Source organism: Phocoena sinus, chromosome 4 (assembly GCF_008692025.1).
Source record: "Phocoena sinus isolate mPhoSin1 chromosome 4, mPhoSin1.pri, whole genome shotgun sequence".
In the NCBI taxonomy this organism is placed as follows: Eukaryota; Metazoa; Chordata; class Mammalia; order Artiodactyla; family Phocoenidae; genus Phocoena; species Phocoena sinus.
In genome coordinates, this window is record NC_045766.1 from 11,245,302 (window position 1) to 11,270,562 (window position 25,261).

The window sequence follows — 25,261 nt, forward strand, 5'->3', positions numbered from 1 at the left end:
GCCTACTTTCTGGAGGGTTTTTTATCATAAATGGGTGTTGAATTTTGTTGAAAGTTTTCTCTGCATCTATTGAGATGATCATATGGTTTTTCTCCTTCAATTTGTTAATATGGTGTATCACATTGATTGGTTTGCATTTATTGAAGAATCCTTGCATTCCTGGAATAAACCCCACTTGATCATGGTGTATGATCCTCTTAATGTGCTGTTGGATTCTCTTTGCTAGTATTTTGTTGAGGATTTTTGCATCTATGTTCATCATTGATATTGGCCTGTAGATTTCTTTCTTTTTGACATCTTTGTCTGGTTTTGGTATCAAGGTGATGGTGGCCTCGTAGAATTAGTTTGTGTGTGTTCCTCCCTCTTCTATATTTTGAAGAGTTTGAGAAGGATAGGTGTTAGCTCTTCTCTCAATGTTTGATAGAATTCGCCTGTGAAGTCATCTGGTCCTTGGCTTTTTTTTGTTGGAAGATTTTTAATCAGTTTCAATTTCAGTGCTTGTGATTGGTCTGTTCATATTTTCTATTTCTTCCTGATTCAGTCTTGGCAGGTTGTGCTTTTCTAAGAATTTGTCCATTTCTTCCAGGTTGTCCATTTTATTGGCATAGAGTTGCTTGTAGTAATCTCTCATGATCTTTTGTGTTTCTTCAATGTCAGATGTTACTTCTCCTTTTTCATTTCCAGTTCTATTGCTTTGAGTCTTCTCCCTTTTTTTCTTGATGAGTCTGCCTAGTGGTTTATCAATTTTGTTTATCTTCTCAAAGAACCAGCTTTTAGTTTTATTGATCTTTGCTATCGTTTCCTTCATTTCTTTTTCATTTATTTCTGATCTGATCTTTATGATGTCTTTCTTCTGCTAACTTTGGGGTTTTTTTGTTCTTCTTTCTCTAATTGCTTTAGGTGCAAAGTTAGGTTGTTTATTCGAGATATTTCCTGTTTCCTAAGGTAGGATTGTATTGCTATAAACTTCCCTCTCAGAACTGCTTTTGCTGCATCCCATAGGTGTTGGGTCAGCGTGTCTCCATTGTAATTTGTTTCTAGGTATTTTTTTATTTCCTGTTTGATTTCTTCAGTGATCACTTCGTTGTTAAGCAGTGTATTGTTTAGTCTCCATGTGTTTGTAATTTTTACAGATCTCTTCCTGTAATTGATATCTAGTCTCACAGCATTGTGGTCGGAAATGATACTTGATACAATTTCAATTTTCTAAATTTACCAAGGCTTGATTTGTGACCCAAGATATGATCTATCCTGGAGAATGTTCCATGAGCACTTGAGAAAAATGTCTATTCTGTCGTTTTTGGATGGAATGTTCTATAAATATCAATTAAGTCCATCTTGTTTAATGTATCAATTAAAGCTTGTGTTTCCTTATTTATTTTCATTTTGGATGAACTGTCCATGGGTGAAAGTGGGGTGTTAAATTCCACTACTATGAATGTGTTACTGTTGATTTCCCCTTTTATGGCTGTTAGTATTTACCTTACTTATTGAGGTGCTCCTATGTTGGGTGCATAAATATTTACAATTGTTATATCTTCTTCTTGGATCAATCCCTTGATCATTATGTAGAGTCCTTCTTTGTCTCTTCTAATAGTCTTTATTTTAAAGTCTAATTTGTCTGATATGAGAATTGCTACTCCAGCTTTCTTTTGTTTTCCATTTGCATGGAGTATCTTTTTCCATCCCCTTACTTTCAGTCTGTATGTGTCTCTAGGTCTGAAGTGGGTCTCTTGTAGACAGCATATATATGGGTCTTGTTTTTGTATCCATTCAGCAAGTCTGTGTCTTTTGGTGGGAGCATTTAATCCATTTACATTTAAGGTAATTATCGATATGTATGTTCCTATAGCCATTTTCTTAATTGTTTGGGGTTTGTTATTGTAGGTTTTTTCCTTCTCTTGTGTTTCTTGCCTAGAGAAGATCCTTTAGCATTTGTTGTAAAGCTGGTTTGTTGGTGTGAACTCTCTCAGCTTTTGCTTGTCTGTAAACTTTTTAATTTCTCCATCAAATCTGAATGAGATCCTTGCTGGGTAGAGTAATCTTGGTTGTAGGTTTTTCTCCTTCATCACTTTAAATATGTCCTGCCAGTCCCTTCTGGCTTGCAGAGTTTCTGCTGAAAGATCAGCTGTTAACCTTATGGGGATTCCCTTGTGTGTTATTTGTTGTTTTTCCCTTGCTGCTTTTAATATGTTTTCTTTGTATTTAATTTTTGATAGTTTGTTTAATATGTGTGTTGGCATGTTTCTCCTTGGATTTATCCTGTATGGGACTCCCTGTGCTTCCTGCATTTGATTAACTATTTCCTTTCCCATATTAGGGAAGTTTTCAACTATAATCTCTTCAAATATTTTCTCAGTCCCTTTCTTTTTCTCTTCTTCTTCTGGAACCCCAACAATTCGAATGTTGGTGTGTTTAGTGTTCTCCCAGAGGTCTCTGAGACTGTCCTCAGTTCTTTTCATTCTTTTTTCTTTATTCTGGCCTGAAGTAGTTATTTCCACTATTTTATCTTCCAGGTCACTTATCCGTTCTTCTGCCTCAGTTATTCTGCTATTGATCCCATCTAGAGTATTTTTAATTTCATTTATTGTGTTGTTCATCGTTGCTTGTTTAATCTTTAGTTCTTCTAGGTCCTTGTTAAATGTTTCTTGCATTTTGTCCATTCTATTTCCAAGATTTTGGATCATCTTTACTATCATTATTCTGAATTCTTTTTCAGGTTGACTGCCTATTTCCTCTTTATTTGTTAGGCATGGTGGGTTTTTACCTTGCTCCTTCATCTTCTGTGTGTTCTTCTGTCTTCTCATTTTGCTTATCTTACTGTGTTTGGGGGTCTCCTTTTTGCAGGCTGCAGGTTCGTAGTTCCCGTTGTTTTTGGTGTCTGTCCCCAGTGGCTAAAGTTGGTTCAGTGGGTTGTTTAGGCTTCCTGGTAGAGGGGACTAGTGCCTGTGTTCTGGTGGATGAGGCTGGATCTTGTCTTTCTGTTGGGCAGTTCCACGTCTGGTGGTGTGTTTTGGGGTGTCTGTGGCCTTTTTAAGATTTTAGGCAGCGTCTCTGCTACTGGGTGGTGTTGTTTTCCTGTCTTGCTAGTTGTTTGGCATAGGGTGTCCAGCACTGTAGCTTGCTGGTCGTTGAGTGAAGCTGGGTGTTGGTGTTGAGATTGAAATCTCTGGGAGATTTTCTCCAGTTGATATTATGTGGAGCTGGGAGGTCTCTTGTGGACCAGTGTCCTGACGTTGGCTCTCCCACATCAGAGGCACAGCACTGACTCCTGGCTGCAGCACAAAGAGCATTTCATCCACACGACTCAGAGAAAAAGGGAGAAAAAGTAGAAAGAAAGTATTAGTAGAAGTAGAAAGAAAGAAAGAACGAAAGAAGGGAGGAAGGGACGGAGGCAGGGAGGGAGGGAGGGAGGGAGGAAGGAAGGAAGAGGGGAAGAAGGAAAAAAAGAAAGAAAGAAGGTAAAGTAAAATAAAATAAAGTAAGAAAAAATATAATAAAGTTATTAAAATAAAAAAAATAATTATTAAGAGAAAAAAAAACGGACGGGTAGAACCTTAGGACAAATGGTGGAAGCAAAGCTATGCAGACAAAATCTCACACAGAAGCATACACATACACACTCACAAAAAGAGGAAAAGGGGAAAAAATCATAAATCTTGCTCTCAACGTCCACCTCCTTAATTTGGGATGATTCGTTGTCTATTCATGTAATCCACAGATGCAGAGTACATCTAGTTGATTGTGGAGCTTTAATCCGCTGCTTCTGAGGCTGCTGGGAGAGCTTTCCCTTTCTCTTCTTTGTTATCACAGCTCACAGGGGCTCAGTTTTGGATTTGGCCCCGCCTCTGTGTGTAGGTCACAGCAGGGCGTCTGTTCTTCGCTCAGACCGGACGGGGTTAAAGGAGCCGCTGATTCGGGAGCTCTGGCTCACTCAGACCAGGGGGAGGGAGGGGCATGGAGTGCGGGGCGAGCCTGCGGCGGCAGAGGCCAGCATGATGTTGCACCAGCCTGAGGTGCGCCGTGCGTTCTCCCAGGAGAGTTGTCCCTGGATCCCGGGAACCTGGCAGTGGCGGGCTGCACAGGCGCCCCAGAAGGGGGTGTGGATAGTGACCTGTGCTCACACTCAGGCTTCTTGGTGGCAGCAGCAGCAGCCTTAGCGTCTCATGCCCATCTCTGGGGTTTGAGCTTTTAGCCGCGGCTTGCGCCCGTCTCTGGAGCTCCTTTAAGCAGCAGTCTTAATCCCCTCTCCTCGCGCACCAGGAAACAAAGAGGGAAGAAAAAGTCGCTTGCCTCTTCGGCAGCTCTAGACTTTTCCCTGGACTCCCTCCCGGCTAGCCGTGGTGCACTAACCCCCTGCAGGCTGTGTTCATGCTGCCAACCCCAGTCCTCTCCCGGTGCTCCGACCGAAGCCCAAGCCTCAACTCCCAGCCCTGCCCGCCCCGGCGGGTGAGCAGACAAGCCTCTCCGACTGGTGAGTGCCGGTCAGCCTTGATCCTCTGTGTGGGAATCTCTCTGCTTTGCCCTCCGCACCCCTGTCGCTGTGCTCTCCCCCGCAGCTCCGAAGCTTTTCCCCTCTGCCACCAACAGTTGCCGCCCGCGAAGGGGTTTCCTAGTGTGTGGAAACCTTTCCTCCTTCACAGCTCCCTCCCACTGGTGCAGGTCCCGTCCCTATCCTTTTGTCTGTGTTTATTCTTTTTTCTTTTGCTGTACCCAGGTACGTGGGGGGGTTTCTTGCCTTTTGGGAGGTCTGAAGTCTTCTGCCAGCGTTCAGTAGGTGTTGTGTAGGAGTTGTTCCATGTGTAGATGTATTTCTGGTGTATCTGTGGGGAGGAAGGTGATCTCCGCATCTTACTCCTCCGCCATCTTCCCGGAAGCCCCCACATTAAATGTTTTGACATCATATTTTACATCTTTTTGTTTTGTGTATACCTTACCTACTTATTGTGGATATAGATAAATTTATTACTTTTGTCTTTTAACCTTCCTGCTAGCTTCATAAGTGGTTGATCTATTACCTTTACTGTACATTTGCCTTTACAATGAGATTTTTTCCTTTTGTAATTTTTATGTTTCTAGTTGTGGTATTTTCTTTTCTATTGATACTTCGAGATGTCCCTTTAACACTTCTTGTAAAGCAGTTTTAGAGGTGCTGAACTGTTTTAGCTTTCACTTATCTGCAAAACTCTTGATCTGTCATTCAAATCTTAATTATAGCCTTGCCAGGCAGAGTGTTCTTGGTTGTAGGTTTTTTCTTTCATCACTTTAAATATATTGTGCCACTCCCTTGTGGTTTGCATAGTTTCTGCTGAAAAGTCAGCTGAGAGTCTATGGGAGTTCCCTTGTATGTAACTAACTGGTTTTTCCTTGCTTCTTTTAATATTCTCTCTTTATCTTTAAGTTTTGCAATTTCAATTACAATGTGTCTTTGTGTGGATCTCTTTGGGTTCATCTAGTTTTAGACTCTCTGTGCTTCCAAGATCTGTTTGTCTGTTTCCTTTCCTAGGTTAGGGAAGTTTTCAGCTATTATTTATTCAAATAAGTTATCTGTCCCTTTCTCCCTCTCTTTTCCTTTGGAACTTCTATGATACAAATATTAGTATGTGTGATGTTATCACAGAGATCCCTAAAACTAGCCTCATTTTTTAAAAATTCTTTTTTCTTCTTTCTTTTCAGCTTGTGTGATTTCCACCACTGTCTTCCAATTTGCTGATCTGTTCCTCTGGAAGATCATATCTACTGTTGATTCCTTTTAGTGTATTTTTTTTTCAGTTATTTTATTCTTCTCTTTGGTTCTTCTTTACATTTTCTAATTCTTTGTTAAAATTCTTGCTGTGTTCATTCATTCTTCCTGTGAGTTCATTGAGCATCTTTATGATCATTACCTTGAACTCTTTATCAAGTAGACTGCTTATGTCTCTTCACTTAGTTCTTCTTCTGGGGTTTTATCTTGTTCCTTCATTTGGAACATATTTTTCTGTCATTTATTTTGCTTAATTCTGTGTCTTTATTTCTATATATTAGGTAGGTAAGTTACATTTTTGATATTGGAGGAGTGGTCTTATGTAGGAGATGTCTTATGGGGCCCAGCAGCACACTTCCTTCTGGTCACCAGAGCTATGTGCTCTATGGGTGCCCCCTATGTGGGCTGCATGTGTCTTTCTGTTGTGGTGGGGCTTACTACTGGCCACACTGGTAAGAAGGGCTGGACTCCAGGCCAGTTGGTTGCCAGGCTCTGCCTCATGCTTTTGGGCAGGGCTGGGTCCCCAGTGGCTATTTGTGGAGTCTATGGTGTCCAGAGGCTTGTGCCGGCCTGCTGGTGGATAGAGGCCGGTCACAGGTGGCTGGCTGCAGGGTCTCTGTGCCTGGGCCTGGTGTTGACTGTCTGGTGAATGGGTAAGTCCCCTGGCACTAATAGGTTAGACGGAGGAATCTAAAATGGCAGTAACTAGTACCAGTGTCCTTGTGGTAGAATGAACTTCCTAAAATCACTGCTGCTGGGATGCAAATACTATTAATATACTAAAACACATTGAATTGTCCACTTTAAAGGGTAAATTTTGTAGAATGTGAATTATATCTCAATAATAAAATTAATGAATAAGTAAAATATATGATATATTAGAATATGATGAGTATAGATCTGAAAGTCATCGCTAACATGATTCAGCCAATAACTACTGAGGATCCTCGATTTCTTCCTTAGCAAAATAAGGGTTTAGTCTAAATGATCTATAGGGTGACCCCCAAATCTAGTTTCCAGTGATTCCCTCAGTCTTCCCACATGATTAGAAATTTCAAAGTAACCGCTGGAAAGGTCACCTCTAGAATAAAATCCAGTCCTTATACCTTTGGTATCTCATTGAAGGTATCTCTATTTTTGAGTATTGGTTATTTTATCTATTTCCCTATTAATAGAGAACAACTTTGACTTGGTGGAATTTCTGTAAGATTGTAAATTCCCATGAAGATTTCTGATTGTGTGCTCATGGAGAGAAATACTGAAGTTAAAGTAATTTATAAAACTGAGTATAACCAGAAATGAGGGAACAGTTCTTACAAGGGTTTAATGAAGAAAGAAACATGGGTAGCTGTTGGATTTTTGAGCCAAGTTGTGAACATATAAAATAGTCATTGTTGACATGAAAATAGATGGTTAAAAGTAGTGACTACATAAGTTCTGAGTCCAAAGATTTTGTATAAACCTCATGGCACAGTGGTTAAGAGCTTGGGCTCTGTGATCACCTTGTCTGGGTTAGGATGATGGATCCATCACTTACCAAGTCACCTGTGCCTGTTTCCTTATCTGTCACGTGGGTATAGTAGTTGTACCTCCCAGTAAGATGGTTGTGAGGGTTAAATAAGATAATGCTTAAAAAGCACTGAGAAAAGTATCTGAGCCATGGCAAGCACTCAGCAAACATTAGCATTATCTATTGTCAACAAATACTCAAACTCTTGATGAATGTTTTAAACACTACTGGCATTATTGACTAATACAGTGTTTACAGTGTATTGTGCTCTAAACCAACTTTCCCAGTAGTTATTTCTTGTTAGACAATGAGATTTTTTTATATTGTAAATAACATTTTTTACAGAGTAAAAGCAAGAAAACGTCACTAACAAAATGAAGATCCTGTTTATTGTATTTGTTCTCATCCTTTGGACTGAAACACTGACATATCAGAGCCCAGGTACCAGTACATTTTATGCTTATTATTATTAGGAAAATAAATATTTTATGTCTCAACAAATCTTTATTTTAATAAATAGAAACAAGGAATTTATTTCTTTACTAAAAAAATCAAAGCAGACAGCATTTATTTGTAGTTGGCAATATATTCTATCAAGCAAATTTAAGCTCTCGAAGATGATGGAAAGCCATGGGCAAAATGCATGAATTATGCTACACCTGGCTAGAAAAACTTTAATTATTCATTGATTTGCTGAAGTCCTGATGTTCCATGTCTGTATGAATAGAGTCAACCCATATGTTTTGTGGGTCAGTTTGCACCTTGGCTTTAATAAATGAAAGAAAATGATAAAAGGAACACCACAGAGGAAATTTTATATATATATATAATAAGTAATATAAAAGCTTTCATATTCCATATATGCATATATGGAATATGAAAGCTAGGTTTTTCTGTAATTACTGAAAACATCATTCAAAGAAGTATTTTTAACCCTGCACTGTACTACCCTAGGACTTCCTAGTGAATTTCAGGGTCATTTTGAAAGAAATGTCCTGCTTAGTTAAACATTTACCAGTAGATCACTAACTGGGTGGATGGAGGTGGCTGACCATGACTGCTAAAGTCAATGCTCCTGGTGCCTCCCCTTGTCCAGACTCTCTTTATGAGGCAGGTACACACTCCTCCACTCCCAGCTGCTGTGAATATTGCCTGCAGTGGTAATAGCTCATGGCTGTACCCCACTTTCTCAGGACATTTTCCCTTGGCTTTCCCAGAACCACCTTACCCGTAACCCTCCACTCCTTCTCTCCAGTTCTTGGGAGAAGTCTGCAGCTGATGACTGACTGATAGGTGGGTACAAAAACTGTCCCTCTTGACCCAAAGGGTTTGTTGTCATTTTATTTTGATAGGGCCAGGCCCTGAGTATGCCGACGTGGTATTTCTGGTGGATAGTTCCAACTACCTGGGAATTAAATCCTTCCCATTTGTGAAGACATTCATCAACAAGATGATCAGCAGCCTCCCCATAGAGGCCCACAAGTACCGTGTGGGCCTGGCCCAGTACAGCAACGTGCTCCACAGAGAATTCCAGCTCAGCACCTTCAAGAGCAGAGGCCCCATGTTGAACCACCTCAAGAAGAAATTCAGGTTCCTGGGCGGTTCCCTGCAGATTGGGAATGCTCTCCGGGAGGTGCACACGACCTACTTCTCAAACGGGAGGGACAGGAGACAGTTTCCTCCGATCCTGGTGGTCTTGGCTTCAGCCGAGTCCGAGGATGCCGTGGAAGAGGCCTCCAAGGCGCTGCGCAGTGACGGGGTGAGGATCATCTCAGTGGGGCTGCAGGGGGCACCTGAGGAAACTCTGAGGGCCATGGCCACAGGCCAGTTCCACTACAGCCTCCGGACGGTCCAAGATCTCAGCATGTTCTCCCAAAACATGACGCAGATTCTCAAGGATGCAGCTCAGTACAAGGAGGTAGCAGCCCACTCTCATACAGTAGGTAAGGAATCCCTTGGTTGAAGAAGTGTCCCATCCCCATGTAATCTGGTCCAGAGAGCCATCTCCTATTATCTCTATGGTGCCACTCACCAGAAATCTCAGTATTTCATGTGGAAATGCAGAAGACCTCCTTCTCATCAACTTTCAGTCTTGATCGCCTAGGCTGAAAAGAGGGCTACTTTTACCCCCATGACTTACAGCTTCTCATTTGAAAAATGCTTTATTTATGTCTTAAGCAGGTTCTCCATGAAGACCTGAAACAGAAGACCCTTGAGTACAAGTAGTTTATGTGGGAGGTAATCCTAGAAAGCATTAGTAAAGAAAGGGTAAAGTGAGACAGGAAGCTACGCATGCACTGTTGATGAACAGACGAAACAGGCCAGTACACAGTCATGGGAGGTGCCCAGTAAGTGTGCTGCACTAATGAGGGGCTCCAGCCATTGTCTCCAGAGTGATGTAGAAAGAGCCCCTAGCAAAATAGAGCTTCCTGGCTGCCTCTGTGCTCTATTGTTGATGAGGGGCTATTCTGAGTGGGTGCTATTTAGTTCTAAGACTTGAGGAAGCCACCTGGTTTGGTACAAAGTGCCCTGACCACAGGTCAAGAGGTCCAGACAATACCACTAGCTGACTGTGAACTTGAGGAAGTGATTTTATCTCTCTGAGCCTTGCATCAGCATCCTCCTTTGTACGATATGAGAGTTGGAATGATCTTGAAATTTTTTCCTGCTCTATCATTCACCAATTCCTTGGCTATCACTATGGGTTGATTTTGCAGTCAAACCAGCCTAGGCCTTAATAACAAACAGACTTCCTGAATCATAAGAAGTTTATTTATTTCCCTTGTAATGCTATAGGGCCAGTGTTCAAGTTGTCTTCCTTCTATTTAGATAATTATGTTGGTGGTGGCTCTTTCATTTTCAAATATTACTTTCAAGGTGCCTTGGGAATTGGTATAGAGCTGGTGGATGGGAAAAAAGATGGAACATCACTCAAGATGTGGTTTTATGGGCTAAGCTTGGAAGAGACACACACTACTTCTGCTCACATTTCATTAGCCAGATCTTAGTCCCATGGCCACACCTAATTGCAGGTGAGGCTAAGAAATCAGGTCTAGGCCTATGAGCAAGAAGAGGAAATGGGTTTGGGTAAGTATCTAGAAGTCTCTGTCACAGTTAGTGCTGCCCCTGAAGCATCAGGGAGTACTTTTACCTCCACTCTTCCCATCCCTCACTCTTCCTGCCTTGGGGAAAATAGCAAGTTCTTACAGCACATGTGCTTCTCTTCCCAGAGAAAAAAACTTTCCTGTGACCCCTCACCCTGGGGACCTTGGAAATCTTACAACCCTGTAGGTAGCCTGAGCTCTCCAAGACCATAGGACTTTACCACCTTCTTAGAAGGCTTTGTGTACTGATCTGTGTTTCTCTCACTCCTCCTAATTTATTTCACAGTAGTATACAGTACAACAAGGTTTTGTTTGTCAAGACCCTATCCTTGCCTTTAGAGGTTAAGAGTAAGGGCTTTGGAGCCTGCGTTTAAACCCTGGCTTGGCTGCTAAAGACCTTGAGTAAGTTACTTAACCTCTGAGCTTCAGTTTCCTTACCTATAAAGTGAGGATATTAATATCTACCTTACAATATGGGTGAGATGACTTGTATGGATTTTGGCAGTTTACTGTCATTAATAGTAATAGCTCTTTGCAAATAAATACTGAGTTGAGTGGGCCATGCTGTAAGTTTGTTTTAGCCAACTATGTGAGGTTCAGAGTACATTGGTAGATTTATGAGAATTATTATACTTCCACAAGTATTTCTGAGCTCCCACCAGGTACCAGGTACTGGAGAGATAGAGATAAGTAAGGCATGCCTTCTGGCTTCTAGAGCTCACAATCCTGTGGATAGTTCTTGACAAGATTGAGCTTATCTCTTGGCTACACCCCCCACAGTTTTGGCTCCTCCACCTGTTCCTGGAGTGGGCATTCTGTGCGTGTGGTATACTCTCCTGTGGATTCCAGATTTATACAACCAACTGCTTACCTGGCATCTTCAATAGTATCCCAAACTTAGCGTGTCTGAAATGGAGCTCTTGACTTCTCCCTCCAACCTGTTCTTCCCACTATCTCCCCTATCTTGGAAAAAGATACCACCAGTATCCACTCAGTTGTTCAGGCCAAAAACCCAGGAGTTTTCACCACTTCCTTTTTGTCTCCCAATACTCATATCTAATTTATCATCAAGTCCTCTCTGTTCTGTCTCTAATTCATGCATCAAAACTACTCTTGTCGTTCTGTCTTACCTGCTTTATTCTTGTCCAAGAACCATTATCTCTTTCCTGGACTAGGGCAATTGTTTTTTAATGAATTCATTATCTCCCCTCAGGCACTAGGGTGATATTTAAAAGATTTAAATAAGATCATCTGAGCCCCATATGATTGGGCCCTACTTCCCTCTGACCTCATCCATCACTGTTCCCCTCACTCATTGGCTCCGGCTACTCTGGGCTTTTGCTTGTTTCTATTTCTCGCTTTTCTTTCTGCCAGAATTATTCTTCCTTTCACACAATGTGTAGGTCAATCTTTCTCTTCATCTTTCTCAACCCAAATGTAATCCTTTCAGAGAGGTCTTCCCTGACTTTTTATGTCTCAGATCAATTAGTTCTCATCCCACATTCCCAACATAGGGTAACTCAATTGATTCACCTATTTTATTTCCTTGTTAGCATTTATTATGGTCTGAAATAGCATAATTTATTTATCTGTCCTCCCCATAGAATGTGAGCTCCCTGAACTCAGGTATATTTCTACTAATTTATGCCTATATTTCAGCATTTGAAAGTGGTGGTGGTGGTTCATACTGGTAGTGGTGGACTTGGAGGTGGTGGTGGTGATAGTGTTGGAAGTTCAGGTGGTGGAGTTGCTGAAAATGAGGGGTAGTGGTGGTAGAGGTGGTGGTGGTGGTGGAGGCGATGGTGGTAGTCATACTGGTGGTGATGGTGGTCATGAAGACCATGGTGGTGGCAGAGGTGGTGGTAGAGGTGGTGCAGGTGGAAGTAGTAGTGGAGGTGGAGGTAGAGGTGGTAGTGGTGGTGATGGTGGATGTGGTGGAGGTGGTTGCTGTTGGTGGTAGTAGTGGTGGTGGTAGTCATACTGGTGGTGATGGTGCTCATGAAGAACATGCTGATGAGATGTGGTAGGAAAATCATAATAAGCATTCTTCAGACAGAGGGAAGAGCATTGCAAATCCTCTGAAGTCAATGGCCAACGTAAATTTTGCTGAGAATTTTTATCCTTTTTTCACTAAAAAAAATGCTAACTGCATCCATCATGACTGCCTCTATTTTCATTAATGCCTTCTGACAATCTGTAGAGTGCCTTTCTCATTCTGGGCCAGAGGTGTGTACTAACATTCCTACTTTTTCTCCCTCCATAGTCCCCTTCCCCAGGGCCTGTCATAAAGATTCGCTTGCTGACGTCATGTTCCTGGTGGATGAGTCTGTTGGGACCAAACAGAATCTAAGGAACCTGCAGAACTTCCTGAAGAATATCACCTCCTCCATGGATGTGAAAGACAAATGCCTGCGGCTTGGTCTTATGAGTTACAGTGACAGAGTTCAGACTTTTTCTCCTCTGAGCTCAAGCACAACCCAATCTGAATTTCAGAAGCAAATCCAGAAGCTTTCTCTGCGGGCTGGGAAATCCAATGCTGGTGCTGCCATTGAGAAGATGAGGAGAGAAGGCTTCTCAGCATCAAGTGGCAGCAGAAGGGCACAGGGAGTGCCCCAGATTGCAGTCCTGGTCACTGACAGACCATCAGATGACAAGGTGCGTGAGGCTGCACTGAATCTCCGCCTGGAGGATGTAACTGTGTTTGCCATGGGCATCCAAGGGGCCAACAAGACCCAGTTAGAAGAAATAGCGTCTTACCCTCCGGAACAGACCATCTCCATGATGAAGTCCCACGCAGACTTGGAAATTTACAGTAAGAAGTTCTTGAAAAAGCTCCAGAATGAAATATGGTCCCAAATTTCAACTCATGCTGAACAAATGGAACTTGATAAAACTGGTATGTCTTTAAAAATCCTTTTCATAGTATAAAAGTAATATGAGCAGTTGTCTAGGGCTGGGGCAGGAGTGAGGACTTGTTGTAATTGGGTAAGGGAACTTTAGGAGTTATGAAAATGTTCTAAAACTAGATTTTGGTGATGGTTGCACAACTTTATGAATTTCCTAAAAATCATTGAATGATTGCAGTGGATGAATGTTTTAAGCACGTAAATCATACCTCAATAAAATATACAAAATGTTAATTATAAAATAATTTGATAGTGTTGATGAACATAAAGAAAATAAAATCACCTGTGATCTTATCTTTCAGATAAAGCCATTCTTATCATTTATTTCTCTTATCTTTTAGTCTATTCTCTGTCTCTACACTCATGTACACACAAACGCATGCATACACATTTCTTAAAAAAGATGTAACATTATGTGTATCAGTGCTGTCAAACAGAATTTTCTGTAATGATAGAAATGTTCTTTATCTTCACTGTTCAATAAGGAGACCACTAGCCAATCTTGGCTATTGAGCACTTGGAATGAGACTAATGGAACTGAAGAACTGTGTTTTAATTTTAATTTAATTTAATTTTTATTTTAATAGCTATATGCTGATGGCTGTCATATTAGACAATGCAGGAGCACACTGTTGGGTAACTTGTATCAGTTACAATTACTTCTGAGTGTGACTAACAAAAGAAAAAATAACAACGATTTCAATAGGATAAAACTTTTTTTTTTTCTGTTTCACAAATAAGTCCTAAGGTAGGTATAAGGAGCTGGGTAGTACAACACCGTGTCAGGGACCCTGTCTCTTTCTAAGTTATTTTTCTGCTCTTTGTGGTCTCTATTCCCAGCATTATAATCCAAGATAACTGCTCCTGGCCTTACATTCACATCCAGCAACAAGAATTATGAAAGAGAAGGAAAAGGCAGGTTTCCCCCTCTTTTTCTTCAAGGATATTCCCAGGAATTACACTCACCATCTTTGCTTACATCCTATTGGCCAGAACTTAGTCACATGTCACTCTTCATTGTAAAAATGAGAACTAGAAAATGTAGTCTTTACTTGGGGCAGCCAAGTACCTAGGCAAATATTGGGGACTAAATTAGTGTAGAAAAGAGAATGGATATTGGGGATAACCGGTATGATATGCCTTATTCACTTTTCTATCAACCTTATAACATGAACTTTTGTCCATCTCCTTAAATTTTTTTGGCAATATTCTTTTTAGGTTGGCAATAATATTCCGTCCTATGGATATAACATAATTTGTTTAACATATCCTAAATTGTTGGATATAGAAGTCATTGCCAATGTTTCGCTCTTATAAAAGTTTTGCAGGGATCATCATTGTACTTATATCTTTGTACACAACCGAATCTGCTATAGTTTTACCAAGTTCTTTTCAAAGGTACCAGGAAATACTGCCAGAAGATACTTGATGTGACTTCGAGTTTATCGAATTCTGAGATATCTGCTGACATTTCCCTGCAGATAAAATGCTTCCAAACAATAGGAACTCAAATTTGGCAGCACTCACATGGAAAAGAATCCTCCAATGATGTTAAAGACTAATTTTAAATTCAGATTAGCCGATTGAAAGTTTAAGGATGCAATCCTGGGCCAGCCGTTGATTTCCTCTTGCATATATACATTACAAGGCAGCAGCAAGAAACCAGTCCCCTATTACCTCCTGAGTGATACAGAGAGGAGTCTCTCAGAGTGGCAGCTGCCTTGGTCTAGTAGCAACTTTTAGGGCATAGGAGGGATGTGTAGCGTGGTCTCTCTCAGGGAGTTTGAAATTATGTGACAAAAAACTATTATTGTCATTACAGAATTTCTAAATGGGAAGATATGGGACCAAGGCTAGGACAAGGGCCATCCTTATCTTCCATAAGGCCTCAGTAAGTGCCTTCTTATTAATTCAGTGGCTCTCTAATACTGGTACCTGACTTAGATTGAGTTCCTCAGATATAGATGTCAGATAAGGATTCATGTGAAACTGATATATTAAAAATATACCCAGGAAAAACTGGAGATTGGTAGAGAAGGGAGGATATGGGACCAGGAAGGACAGGATGATAAGCCCCATGATAAGTCCCATGGAGGGTCAATTCCACAGGACCATTTGAGAGACAGTGTGGGTTAAACCTTAGATTTGTCCTAGACAGAGGTCAATGTAACTGGAGAATTTATATTCCAGCACACAGAAGGGAATGTACATTTCCAGACACCTCTGGTTTAATACCAAGCAAAAAGGGTTTCAACAACCCGAGAGCAGCCCACCCACCCACAGACACAGGTGCTAGCTATTTGAATGAAAGTGCTGGGAACTTGTTACACAAAAATGGTAAAGGGTTTGAGGGGATACGGGCAGAGCACCAAAAGTGTCTGCTGTAAGTTTATCAGGACTTCCTGAGGAGCTTGCTAATAATTCAGTGGCCCAACCCAATGACTCAGCCTCTGTGAGTAGGGCCTAGGCCACCTGGATTGTAGAAAGCTCCCCAGCAAACTCACTCTAGCAATATCTGAGAACCACTGCCTCAGTGAATTTGCCATGGTCTACAGTGGGGTGGCCAGCTTTGTAGTTTCAGAACGGTCAGACACAGAGAACCAGTCTCTACTGACTTAGTCCCTGCTGTATCCACCACCTTCGGCACCACTAGGTATTCAATTTATTAAATAGAACTTCATTAAAGCAAGGAAAGACTCACATTAACCAAACCAAGAGGCTATGCATAAAAAAAGATTGACGATTATCTCTGCAATGGAACTATTAGTGCCCAGGGACCTTGACATTCATGTCCTCTGAGCAACATAGTCTCTCCCTGTAGACATATAGACAAGTCAGAAGCTAAAATGTGATCAAAAGACTGCTGGATGATGTGGAATCAGAGCAAGGGAGTTAGTTTTATGACTGAAATCTCTAGTGGTATTTAATCAGGGGAATGACTATTTTAAAATCAAATATATAGATCTACATCTCTGTCTATCTCTCTGTAAAACTGCAGGTGAGGCCTTGTGCCAGGAGACACCTTTCTCTTCAACCCTGTCCACTTGAACTTTTTAGATGGATATATTCTGTAATTACACTGTCCAATATAATAGCCACTAGCCACATGGGACTTTTAAGCACCTGAAATGTGGCTTTTGCAACTGAGGAGCTGACTTTTAAATTTTATTTAATTTTAATCAGTTTAAGTTCACATTTTAATAGCAACATGTGACTCACAGCCCCAGGCAGAGTTGGATGGGTATTGCCATGGTTACCCCCGACTCGAATTTTTCTCTTCCACATTACTGACCACCATTCTTCTTTATTACATATATAAGTCAATTCATTCTGGTTGCTGTCAAGTTTTTGTGGCCTGGCATCACCCCTGTCTTTTACAGATAACTGCTTACCTTTGCCCTAATACTTTTTTTAAAAATAAATTTATTTATTTATTTTTGGCTGTGTTGGCTCTTTGGGGTTTCTCTAGTTGCAGGAAGTGGGGGCTACTCTTCGTTGTGGTGCATGGGCTTCTCATTGCAGTGGCTTCTCTTGCTGCGGAGCGCAGGCTCTAGGTGCACAGGCTTCAGTAATTGTGGCTCGTGAGCTCTAGAGTGCAGGCTCAGTAGTTGTGGCGCACGGGCTTAGCTGCTTAGCGGCATGTGGGATCTCCCCGGACCAGGGTTCAAACCCGTGTCCCCTGCATTGACAGGCAGATTCTTAACCATTGTGCCACCAGGGTAGTCCCTGCCCTAATACTTTATATGTAGATTTTATAGTTTAATTCTCAGGGTCAAGCTTATTTCCAGTATTTCTGATTTCTTAAGGACCAACTCTTCATAGCCTGAAGTAGTGTCAATAGCCATATATTGCCAACAAGCTATCAAGAAAGAAAATATTTCTGAAATGACTAAATTGTGTTGTATTTTAAAGACCTTTTCACATACTCAACCAGGTAATTGTGCACATAAATAAATTTTAAAGGTATGCTTTTCCTTCTACCCAATTTCAAAAATGGTTAAATAGAGTTGTAAATAGACTATTATGAAAGTTAAAGCACTTTTTCAGAGAAGCTGCTCAACAAAGGAAGGAACAGTTAGAGCTCCTTTATTTACAATTTTCTGTTGAAATCCTGTGATATACCAGGCCTACCGGGCAGAAGCAGAAAACTAGGCAAAGTCTCACCCTCATGGAGCTGACATTCTGTGACAGGAGACAGGCTGTGTCTGTCTGAATAGGTAATTTCAGAAAGTAATGGGCATCATAAGGAAAATAGGTTAATAGAATACACAGTAATTGATGTGCTTTAGCTGGAAGGGAAGCCCTTCTAAAGAGCCGACATTTGAATTGGCATGTCCAGGAGGTGGGAAGGAACCAGCCATGAAGATTTTGGGGGAAAAATATTCCAGGAAAGAGGATAGGTGCAAAAGCCCTGGGGCACATTTAGAGTACAGTAGAAGCCCAGTGTCGCTGGAACACAGTGAGGAAGATGAAGAATTGCTGGAAATAGGGTCAGAGAGAAAAGAAGGGGGAAAGATCAGCTGATTTTTCATTTTTAAATTCTAAATACAATGATAAATCGTTTAAGCAGAAGAGTAATATGATCTGGTTCTAGTTTTAAATACATTATTCTAGTTGTTCTGGACAGAAAAGGTTATTGGGGAAGTAAGAACAGAAGGTCATTTCTCAGGAAATGTTAAGGCATAAACTAAAAAGCTAGGTGTCAATACGAGAAAAACGATTTTAACTAAAAGCCTGGAGACTTGGGAATCTTGTCCTTACTCTTTAATTCACTGGCTGTGTGACCTCAGACAAACCACTAGGCCTCATTCAGTTTCAATTTCCTCAGAAGGCTGTGGTAAATTTCAAAGGAGAAAATGGGTATGAATGTGCACAGCGAAGTGTCCAGGCTCCGTGCAAACCTGAAGTGTTCTCATTCTTTAGAACCTTCGCAGTCTCATCCTCCTCTCCAAACCCTCCTGCAATGTTCTCTCCAGATTCTCTATAGTTAACAGAGAATGCAATTTCTGCTTTCCATTTTTCTTCAGGCTGTGTAGATACAAAAGAAGCTGATCTCTATTTCCTCATTGATGGCTCAAGCAGCATTCAGAATAAACACTTTGAGCAAATCAAGGAATTTATGCTGGCGGTGACAGAGATGTTTAGCATCGGCCCAGACAAAGTCCGAGTTGGAGCTGTGCAGTATTCCCACAAGAAGGAGGTGGAATTTGATATCAATGACTATCCTAATGATGTGACATTAAGAAAGGCTCTTTCTAACATCAAGCAACTTGGAGGCAGAACTCTTACTGGAGCAGCCCTGGATTTCATTCTGCCACTAATAAGGAAGGGAAGGAAGCAGAGGATGAATGAGGTACCCTGTTACCTCATTGTGTTGACTGATGGGAAGTTCATGGATGATGTCCTGGGACCTGCTGAGAGACTAAGGGCTGAACACATCACCATCCACGTGGTCGGCATTGGTGAGGCTGACAGAACACAACTGCAACAAATTGCTGGGGCAGAGGAAAGGGTTCACTTTGGGCAGAACTTTGATTCTTTAAAAGGAATCAAAAATGAAGTTGTTCGCAGCATCTGCACTGAGAAAGGTAAGCAAAAGTAAAAGGCTTTATTCTCTGTACTTCGTTGGTTGCTTCAGGCAGATTAATAGGCCGAAACAAGGAATGACGTGACCAGTTGTCTGGCTCACATTTTGCTAACTTCCTTTATAACTGTGGAGGGATTCAGCCCCTCATTTTAAGCCAATTGCCAAGGTTGGAGAATCCCTATATAGACAGCTGCCCTAAGGCCATCTCGAAAGCCATAAGTGTGAAGGTTGCTAAGAATGTTGTTGCTTTGACAAAGCCCACTGCTGTGGAGGATAAGAAACTTTTATTTGTGTATGTGTGTGTTTGTGTGTGTGTACACACTAATTCAGGCAGATGAGGACAGTGGAAAGAAAATGGGCGCTGGCTTTAAGTAGATTAGGGTTCAACTCACTTCACTGCTTGAACCTTGAACTTCCTTGTCTGGAAAATGAGGATAATACCTACATCAGAGTATCTGTATAGGTTTAGCATAATAAACACCAACCATTATTTCTCTATTATGAATGCACACCTAGGACATATGTAACCCTTGCTTATTTTTATTTATAACAGAAACACGTATTTGCATTTTTGTTCTGACCAAAAATTAAGTAACAGAAATAAGGAAGAACAATGTGCAAATTCCTGCACCTGATTGTTATTTCTCTTATTAGTAATAGCCACTTATCTAAAAAAAAGATACAAATGAACTTATTTACAAAACAGAAATAGACCCACAGACATAGAAAACAAACTTATGGTTACGAAGGGGAAAAAGGGAGGAGGGATAATTTAGGAGGTTAGGTTTAACACATACACACTACTATATATAAAATAAACAACAAGAACCTACTACTGTATAGCGCAGGGGACTTTTACTCAATATTTTGTAATAACCTATAAGGGAAAAGAATCTGAAAAAGTATATATATATATATATATATATATATATATATATATATATATATATATATGAATCACTGTGCTGTACACCTGAAACTAACATGACATTTTTAATCAACTATACTTCAATAAAATTTTAAAAAATAATAATAGCCACTTACTAATTGAAGATGGGTGTGTGTTGACTGTGAGTATTAGCACCTGAAAATATCGTCTGCCAAGAGTCATGTTACTTACTGATTAAGATAAAGGATGATGGAGTCAAAGCATCAAAGTACACAACCCAGATTTATCAATTATTGGCTGTGGACCTTGAATGGGTTACTTACTGTCTACCTGCCTTTGTCCCATATGTGTAGGCATATTGTGAAGCCTAAATGTACTAATACATTCAGGCACTTAAAAGAGGGCTTAGCCCATGGTAAGCGCTACATAAAACGTGGCTATTTTAAAAGTTGGTCAAGGTGTTCACTGATGTGGAAAGGAAAAGAATTCTAACTTACTTGAACTTACAAAAGTGAAAATGTGTTAGAATTTTTTCTAAGTCACTAAAAATCCAAAGAAAAATAAACCAGCAAATAAGTAGCATTAACAGTAAAATCCTAAATCACAACTTTATTGATTTTTTTCTTCCTTCCACAGTAGTGGAGTAGGGTTTTCAGGATGTCTTAGAATGAGTGTAAGAGTACAGATTCCCTGACGTTTCCTGGAGTTTATGCCAAGGAAAGTAAAAGGGTTTCAGGAAACCTAAAATAGATTGTACTTCAGGTCTTCTCAAGGGAGAAAGTCATGGACCAATCTGAAGAAAGACAGTACGTTTTTTTTGTTGATCAGGTAGTTGCAGTTCAGGTGCCAAAACCCTGGCACACCTGAGGGAGGAGACAAACTGTGGACAAGGAAATGAACCATAATATGGTGAATAGAGAGGCAGGAAAACTAAGGACCCTATGCTGGAGGGCCTGGAAACCACTGACTGGTCTCAGAGCACATGTGGATGGAATGACACTGTGTATTGGTTCAGGAGCAGGTTAAGTGGTTCTAGCAAAAAGACCCTAAACTACACAACATAGAATATTGTTTCTCTTTTCTGTAATAGTCCAGGGTAAGCAGTCCAGGTCTAGCAAAGAGGCTGGTTCATTACCCTGCATTTGTGGAAAGGGAGATAGGGCCAGGGGAGCCCACCATGCTCAATTGTTTTATTGTTAAGTCCCAGAAGTGGCCAAATCAGTCCTGCTAATATCTACTAGCAAGAACTTAGTCACAGGGCCACATCTAGCTTCAAGGAAGCCTGGGAAATATAGTCTTTACCTGGGCAACCATCTGCCTAGTTGAAACTCTTTTATTGACGTGGAAGAGTGGGAGATGGTAGAGGGCCAGAGTGGCTTCCATGACAAATTGAGACGAGGAGGTAGATCCTGTGAATACTGAACCACAGGTAAAAGTCTCCTCTTTTGACATGTGTTCATGGAAGAGAACCTTCCACACTTCGCAGAGCTGGGGCTTTGCCAAGGCCACAAACGTCTTCGGGAACTTCCCTATTTACAACTTTCAAAATGGGTCCAGGGCAGCATGGATCTCAAATGATGGTTTTAATACCCTCTGGTGAGCCTTATACAAGTTATTAGAAAACAGATAGCATCTTTTAATTCTTCTATGGCTGATACTGTATCATCATTTTCAAATGTATCATCATTTGAAAATGATGATACATTTTCAAATACTATGGGATAGATTCTGTGAGTATTGAGGGAGGGGCTGGTAAAAGAATGGCAGTGATAGCAGATAGACAAAAGGGTTAAGACTAAGGAGATACATGCTAAAGAAAATATATTTACACTATATATAGAATATGTAATATAAATATATACTATGGTACATATATATGTATATATATACACACACAACTCCTGCACCATGAATTAATAACACTTTTTTATGGCTGATAGAAATTGGTCTTCTATGTGTGTATATATGTACAGATACATATATATGCATATAAATGTCCACTTCCAGTCAGTAGGGTATCTACAAATTTTATGTATAAATAAAGGAACAGTCCATGTTGAATGGATATGTGCTTACTAATGTACTTATTATCTCTAGTAAAAGCTTTTCACCTAAATTTCTAATATTGATTTGTAGAGTTTATCAAATCACTTTATTTTTTTTAACATCTTTATTGGAGTATAATTGCTTTACAATGTTGGGTTAGTTTCTGCTGTATAACAAAGTGAATCAGCTATATATATACATATCCCCATATTCCCTCCCTCTTGCATCTCCCTCCCACACTCCTTATCCCACCCCTTCAACTGGTCAAAAAGCACTGAGCTGATCTCCCTGTACTAGGCAGCTAATTCCCATTAGCTATCTATTTTACATTTGGTAATATATATATGTCAATGCTACTCTTTCACTTCTTCCCAGCTTACCCTTCCCCCTCCCAACATCCTCAAGTCCATTCTCAGTGTCTGCATGTTTATTCCTGTCCTGCCCCTAGGTTAGTCAGAAACTTTTTTTTTTTTTTAGATTCCATATATATGTGCCAGCATACGGTATTTGTTTTTCTCTTTCTGACTTACTTCATTCTGTATGACAGACTCTAGGTCCATCCACCACACTACAAATAACTCAATTTCGTTTCTTTTTATGGCTGAGTAATATTTCATTGTATATATGTGCCATGTTTTCTTTATCCATTCATCTATCGATGGGCACTTAGGTTGCTTCCATGTCCTGACTATTGTAAATAGAGCTGCAATGAACATTGTGGTACATGACTCTTTTTGGATTATGGTTTGCTCAGGGTATATGCCCTGTAGTGGGATTGCTGGGTCGTATGGTAGTTCTATTTTTAGTTTTTTAAGGAACCTCCATACTGTTCTCCATAGTGGCTGTATCAATTTACATTTCCACCAACAGTGCAAGAGGGTTTGGTGGTACTGAATTCTCTTAACTTTTGCTTGTCTCTAAAGGTTTTATTTTCTCCATTCGAATCTGAATGAGATCCTTGCTGGGTAGAGCAATCTTGGTTGTAGTTTTTGTTCTCATCACTTTAAATATGTCCTGCTACTCCCTTCTGGCTTGCAGAGTTTCTGCTGGAAGATTAGCCATTAACCTTATGGGGATTCCCTTGTATGTTATTTGTTGCTTTTCCCTTGCTGCTTTTAATATTTTTTCTTTGTATTTAATTTTTGATAGCTTGCTTAATATGTGTCTTGGCATGTTTCTCCTTGGCTCTGGACACGCAGGCTCAGTGGCCATGGCTCACGGGCCTAGTCGCTCCACGGCATGTGGGATCTTCCCAGACCGGGGCATGAACCCATGCCCCCTGCATCGTCAGGTGGACTCTCAACCACTGCACCACCAGGGAAGCCCCCCATATTAGTGAAGTTTTCAAGTTTTCAAGTATAATCTCTTCAAGTTATCTTCTCAGACCCTTTCTTTTCCTCTTCTTCTTCTGAGACCACTGTAATTCAAATGTTAGTACATTTAATGTTGTCCCAGAGATCTCTGAGACTGTCCTCAATTCTTTTCATTCTTTTTACTTTATTCTGCTCTGCAGTAGTTATTTCCACTATTTTATCTTCCAGGTCACTTATCCATTCTTCTGCCTCAGTTATTCTGCTATTGTTTCCCTGTAGAGAATTTTTACTTTCATTTATTATATTATTCATCGTTGTTTGTTTGCTCTTTAGTTCTTCTAGGTCCTTCTTAAATGTTTCTTGTATTTTCTCCCTTGTAATTCTAAAATTTTGGATCATCTTTACCATCATTACTCTGAATTCTTTGTCAGGTAGACTGCCTATTTCCTCTTCATTTGTTTGGTCTGGTGGGTTTTTACCTTGCTCCTTCATCTGCTGCATATTTGTCTGTCTTCTCATTTTGTTTAACTTACTGTGTTTGGGGTCTCCTTTTCACAAGCTGCAGGTTCATAGTTCCCGTTGTTTTTGGTGTTTGTCCCCAGTGGGTGAGGTTGGTTCAGTGGCTTGTGTAGGCTTCCTGGTGGAGGGGACTGGTGCCAATCTTCTGGTGGGTGGGGCTGGATCCTGTCTTTCTGGTGGTCATGGCTGCATCCAGTGGTGTGTTTTTAGGTGTCTGTGAACTTAGTATGATTTTAGGCAGACTCTCTGCTAATGGGTGGAGTTGTTTTCCTGTCTTGCTAGTTGTTTGGCATGGGGCATCGAGCACTGGAGCTTGCTGACCGTTGGGTGGAACTGGGTCTTACCACTGAGATGGCGATATCTGGGAGAGCTCTCGCATATTGATATTATGTGGGGCCTGGAGGCCTCTGATCGTCCAATGTCCTGCACTCAACTCTGCCACCACAGTGGTCCATGCCTGACACCAGGCGGGAGCACCAAGATCTTGTCAGCCACATGGCTCAGAAGAAAAGGGAGAAAAAGTAAAAGAAAAAAAATTTTTAAATAATTTTAAAAATTATTCAAATAAAATAATAATAAAAAGAAGAGAGAAATAAAACCAATAAACCAATCCACCAATGATAACAAGTGCTGAAAACTATACTAAGATAAACATAAAAATCAGAAACCAGTCAGTTGCAGACAGCAAACCCAAGTCTACATTTGCTCCCAAAGTCCACTGCCTCATTTTTGGGATGATTCATTGTCTATTCAGATATTCCACAGATGCAGGGTACATTAAGTTGATTGTGGGGATTTAATCCACTGCTCCTGATGCTGAATGGACAGATTTCCCTTTGTCTTCTTTGTTCGCATAGCTCCTGGGGTTCAGCTTTGGTTTTGGCCCCACCTCTACATGTAGGTCACCCTCAGGAATCTGTTCCCACCCAGACAGGACAGGGTTAAAGCAGCAGCTGATTATATGTCTCTGGCTGATTTAGGCTGGGGGGTGGGGGCGGTATGGTAGTTATAATTGGAACGCAGGGCGAGCCTGCAGTGGCAGAGGCTGCCATGACATTGAAACAGCCTGAGGCGCACCATGTGTTCTCCCAGGGAAGTTGTCCCTGGGTCATGGGACCCTGGCAGTAGCAGGCTGCACAGGCTCCTGGGGGGCTGTGGACAGTGACCTGTGCTTGCACACAGGATTCTTGGTGGCTGCAGCAGCAGCATTAGCATTTCATGCCCAGCTCTGTGGTCCGAGCTGATATCTACAGCTCGCACCCATCTCTGGAGCTCATTTAGGTGGTGCTCTGCCTTCTGTGGGCAGACAGGGAAGGAATCCTCTCTCCTCGTGCACCCCAAAACAATTATCTCTTGCCTGTTAGGCAGGTCCAAACTTTTTCCCAGACTCCCTCCCGGCTAACTGTGACACACTAGCCCCCTTCAGGCTGTGTTCATGCAGCTAACCCCAGTCCTCTCCCTGGGATCTGACCTCCGAAGCTGAAACCTCAGCTCTCAGCCCCCACCCATCCTGGTGGGTCAGCAGACAACCCTCTCAGTTTGGTGAGTGCTGGTCACACTGATCCTCTTTGAGGGGATCTCTCCTCTTTGTCCTCTGCACCCCTGTTGCTGTGCTCTCCTCCGTGGCTCCAAAGCTTCCCCCTT

At 41.2% G+C, this 25,261-nt stretch overlaps 1 protein-coding gene across 1 annotated transcript in view; it reads left to right on the forward strand.

Moving 5' to 3' along the window:
• Positions 1–7,627: 7,627 nt before the first annotated feature.
• COL6A5 (collagen type VI alpha 5 chain) overlaps positions 7,628–25,261 on the forward strand; it is a 116,792-nt gene continuing 99,158 nt past the window's right edge. Inside the window, 4 exon segments of the mRNA XM_032630446.1 lie at positions 7,628–7,694; positions 8,606–9,196; positions 12,621–13,253; positions 18,291–18,851. Coding sequence (XP_032486337.1) covers positions 7,628–7,694; positions 8,606–9,196; positions 12,621–13,253; positions 18,291–18,851 — 1,852 coding nt within the window.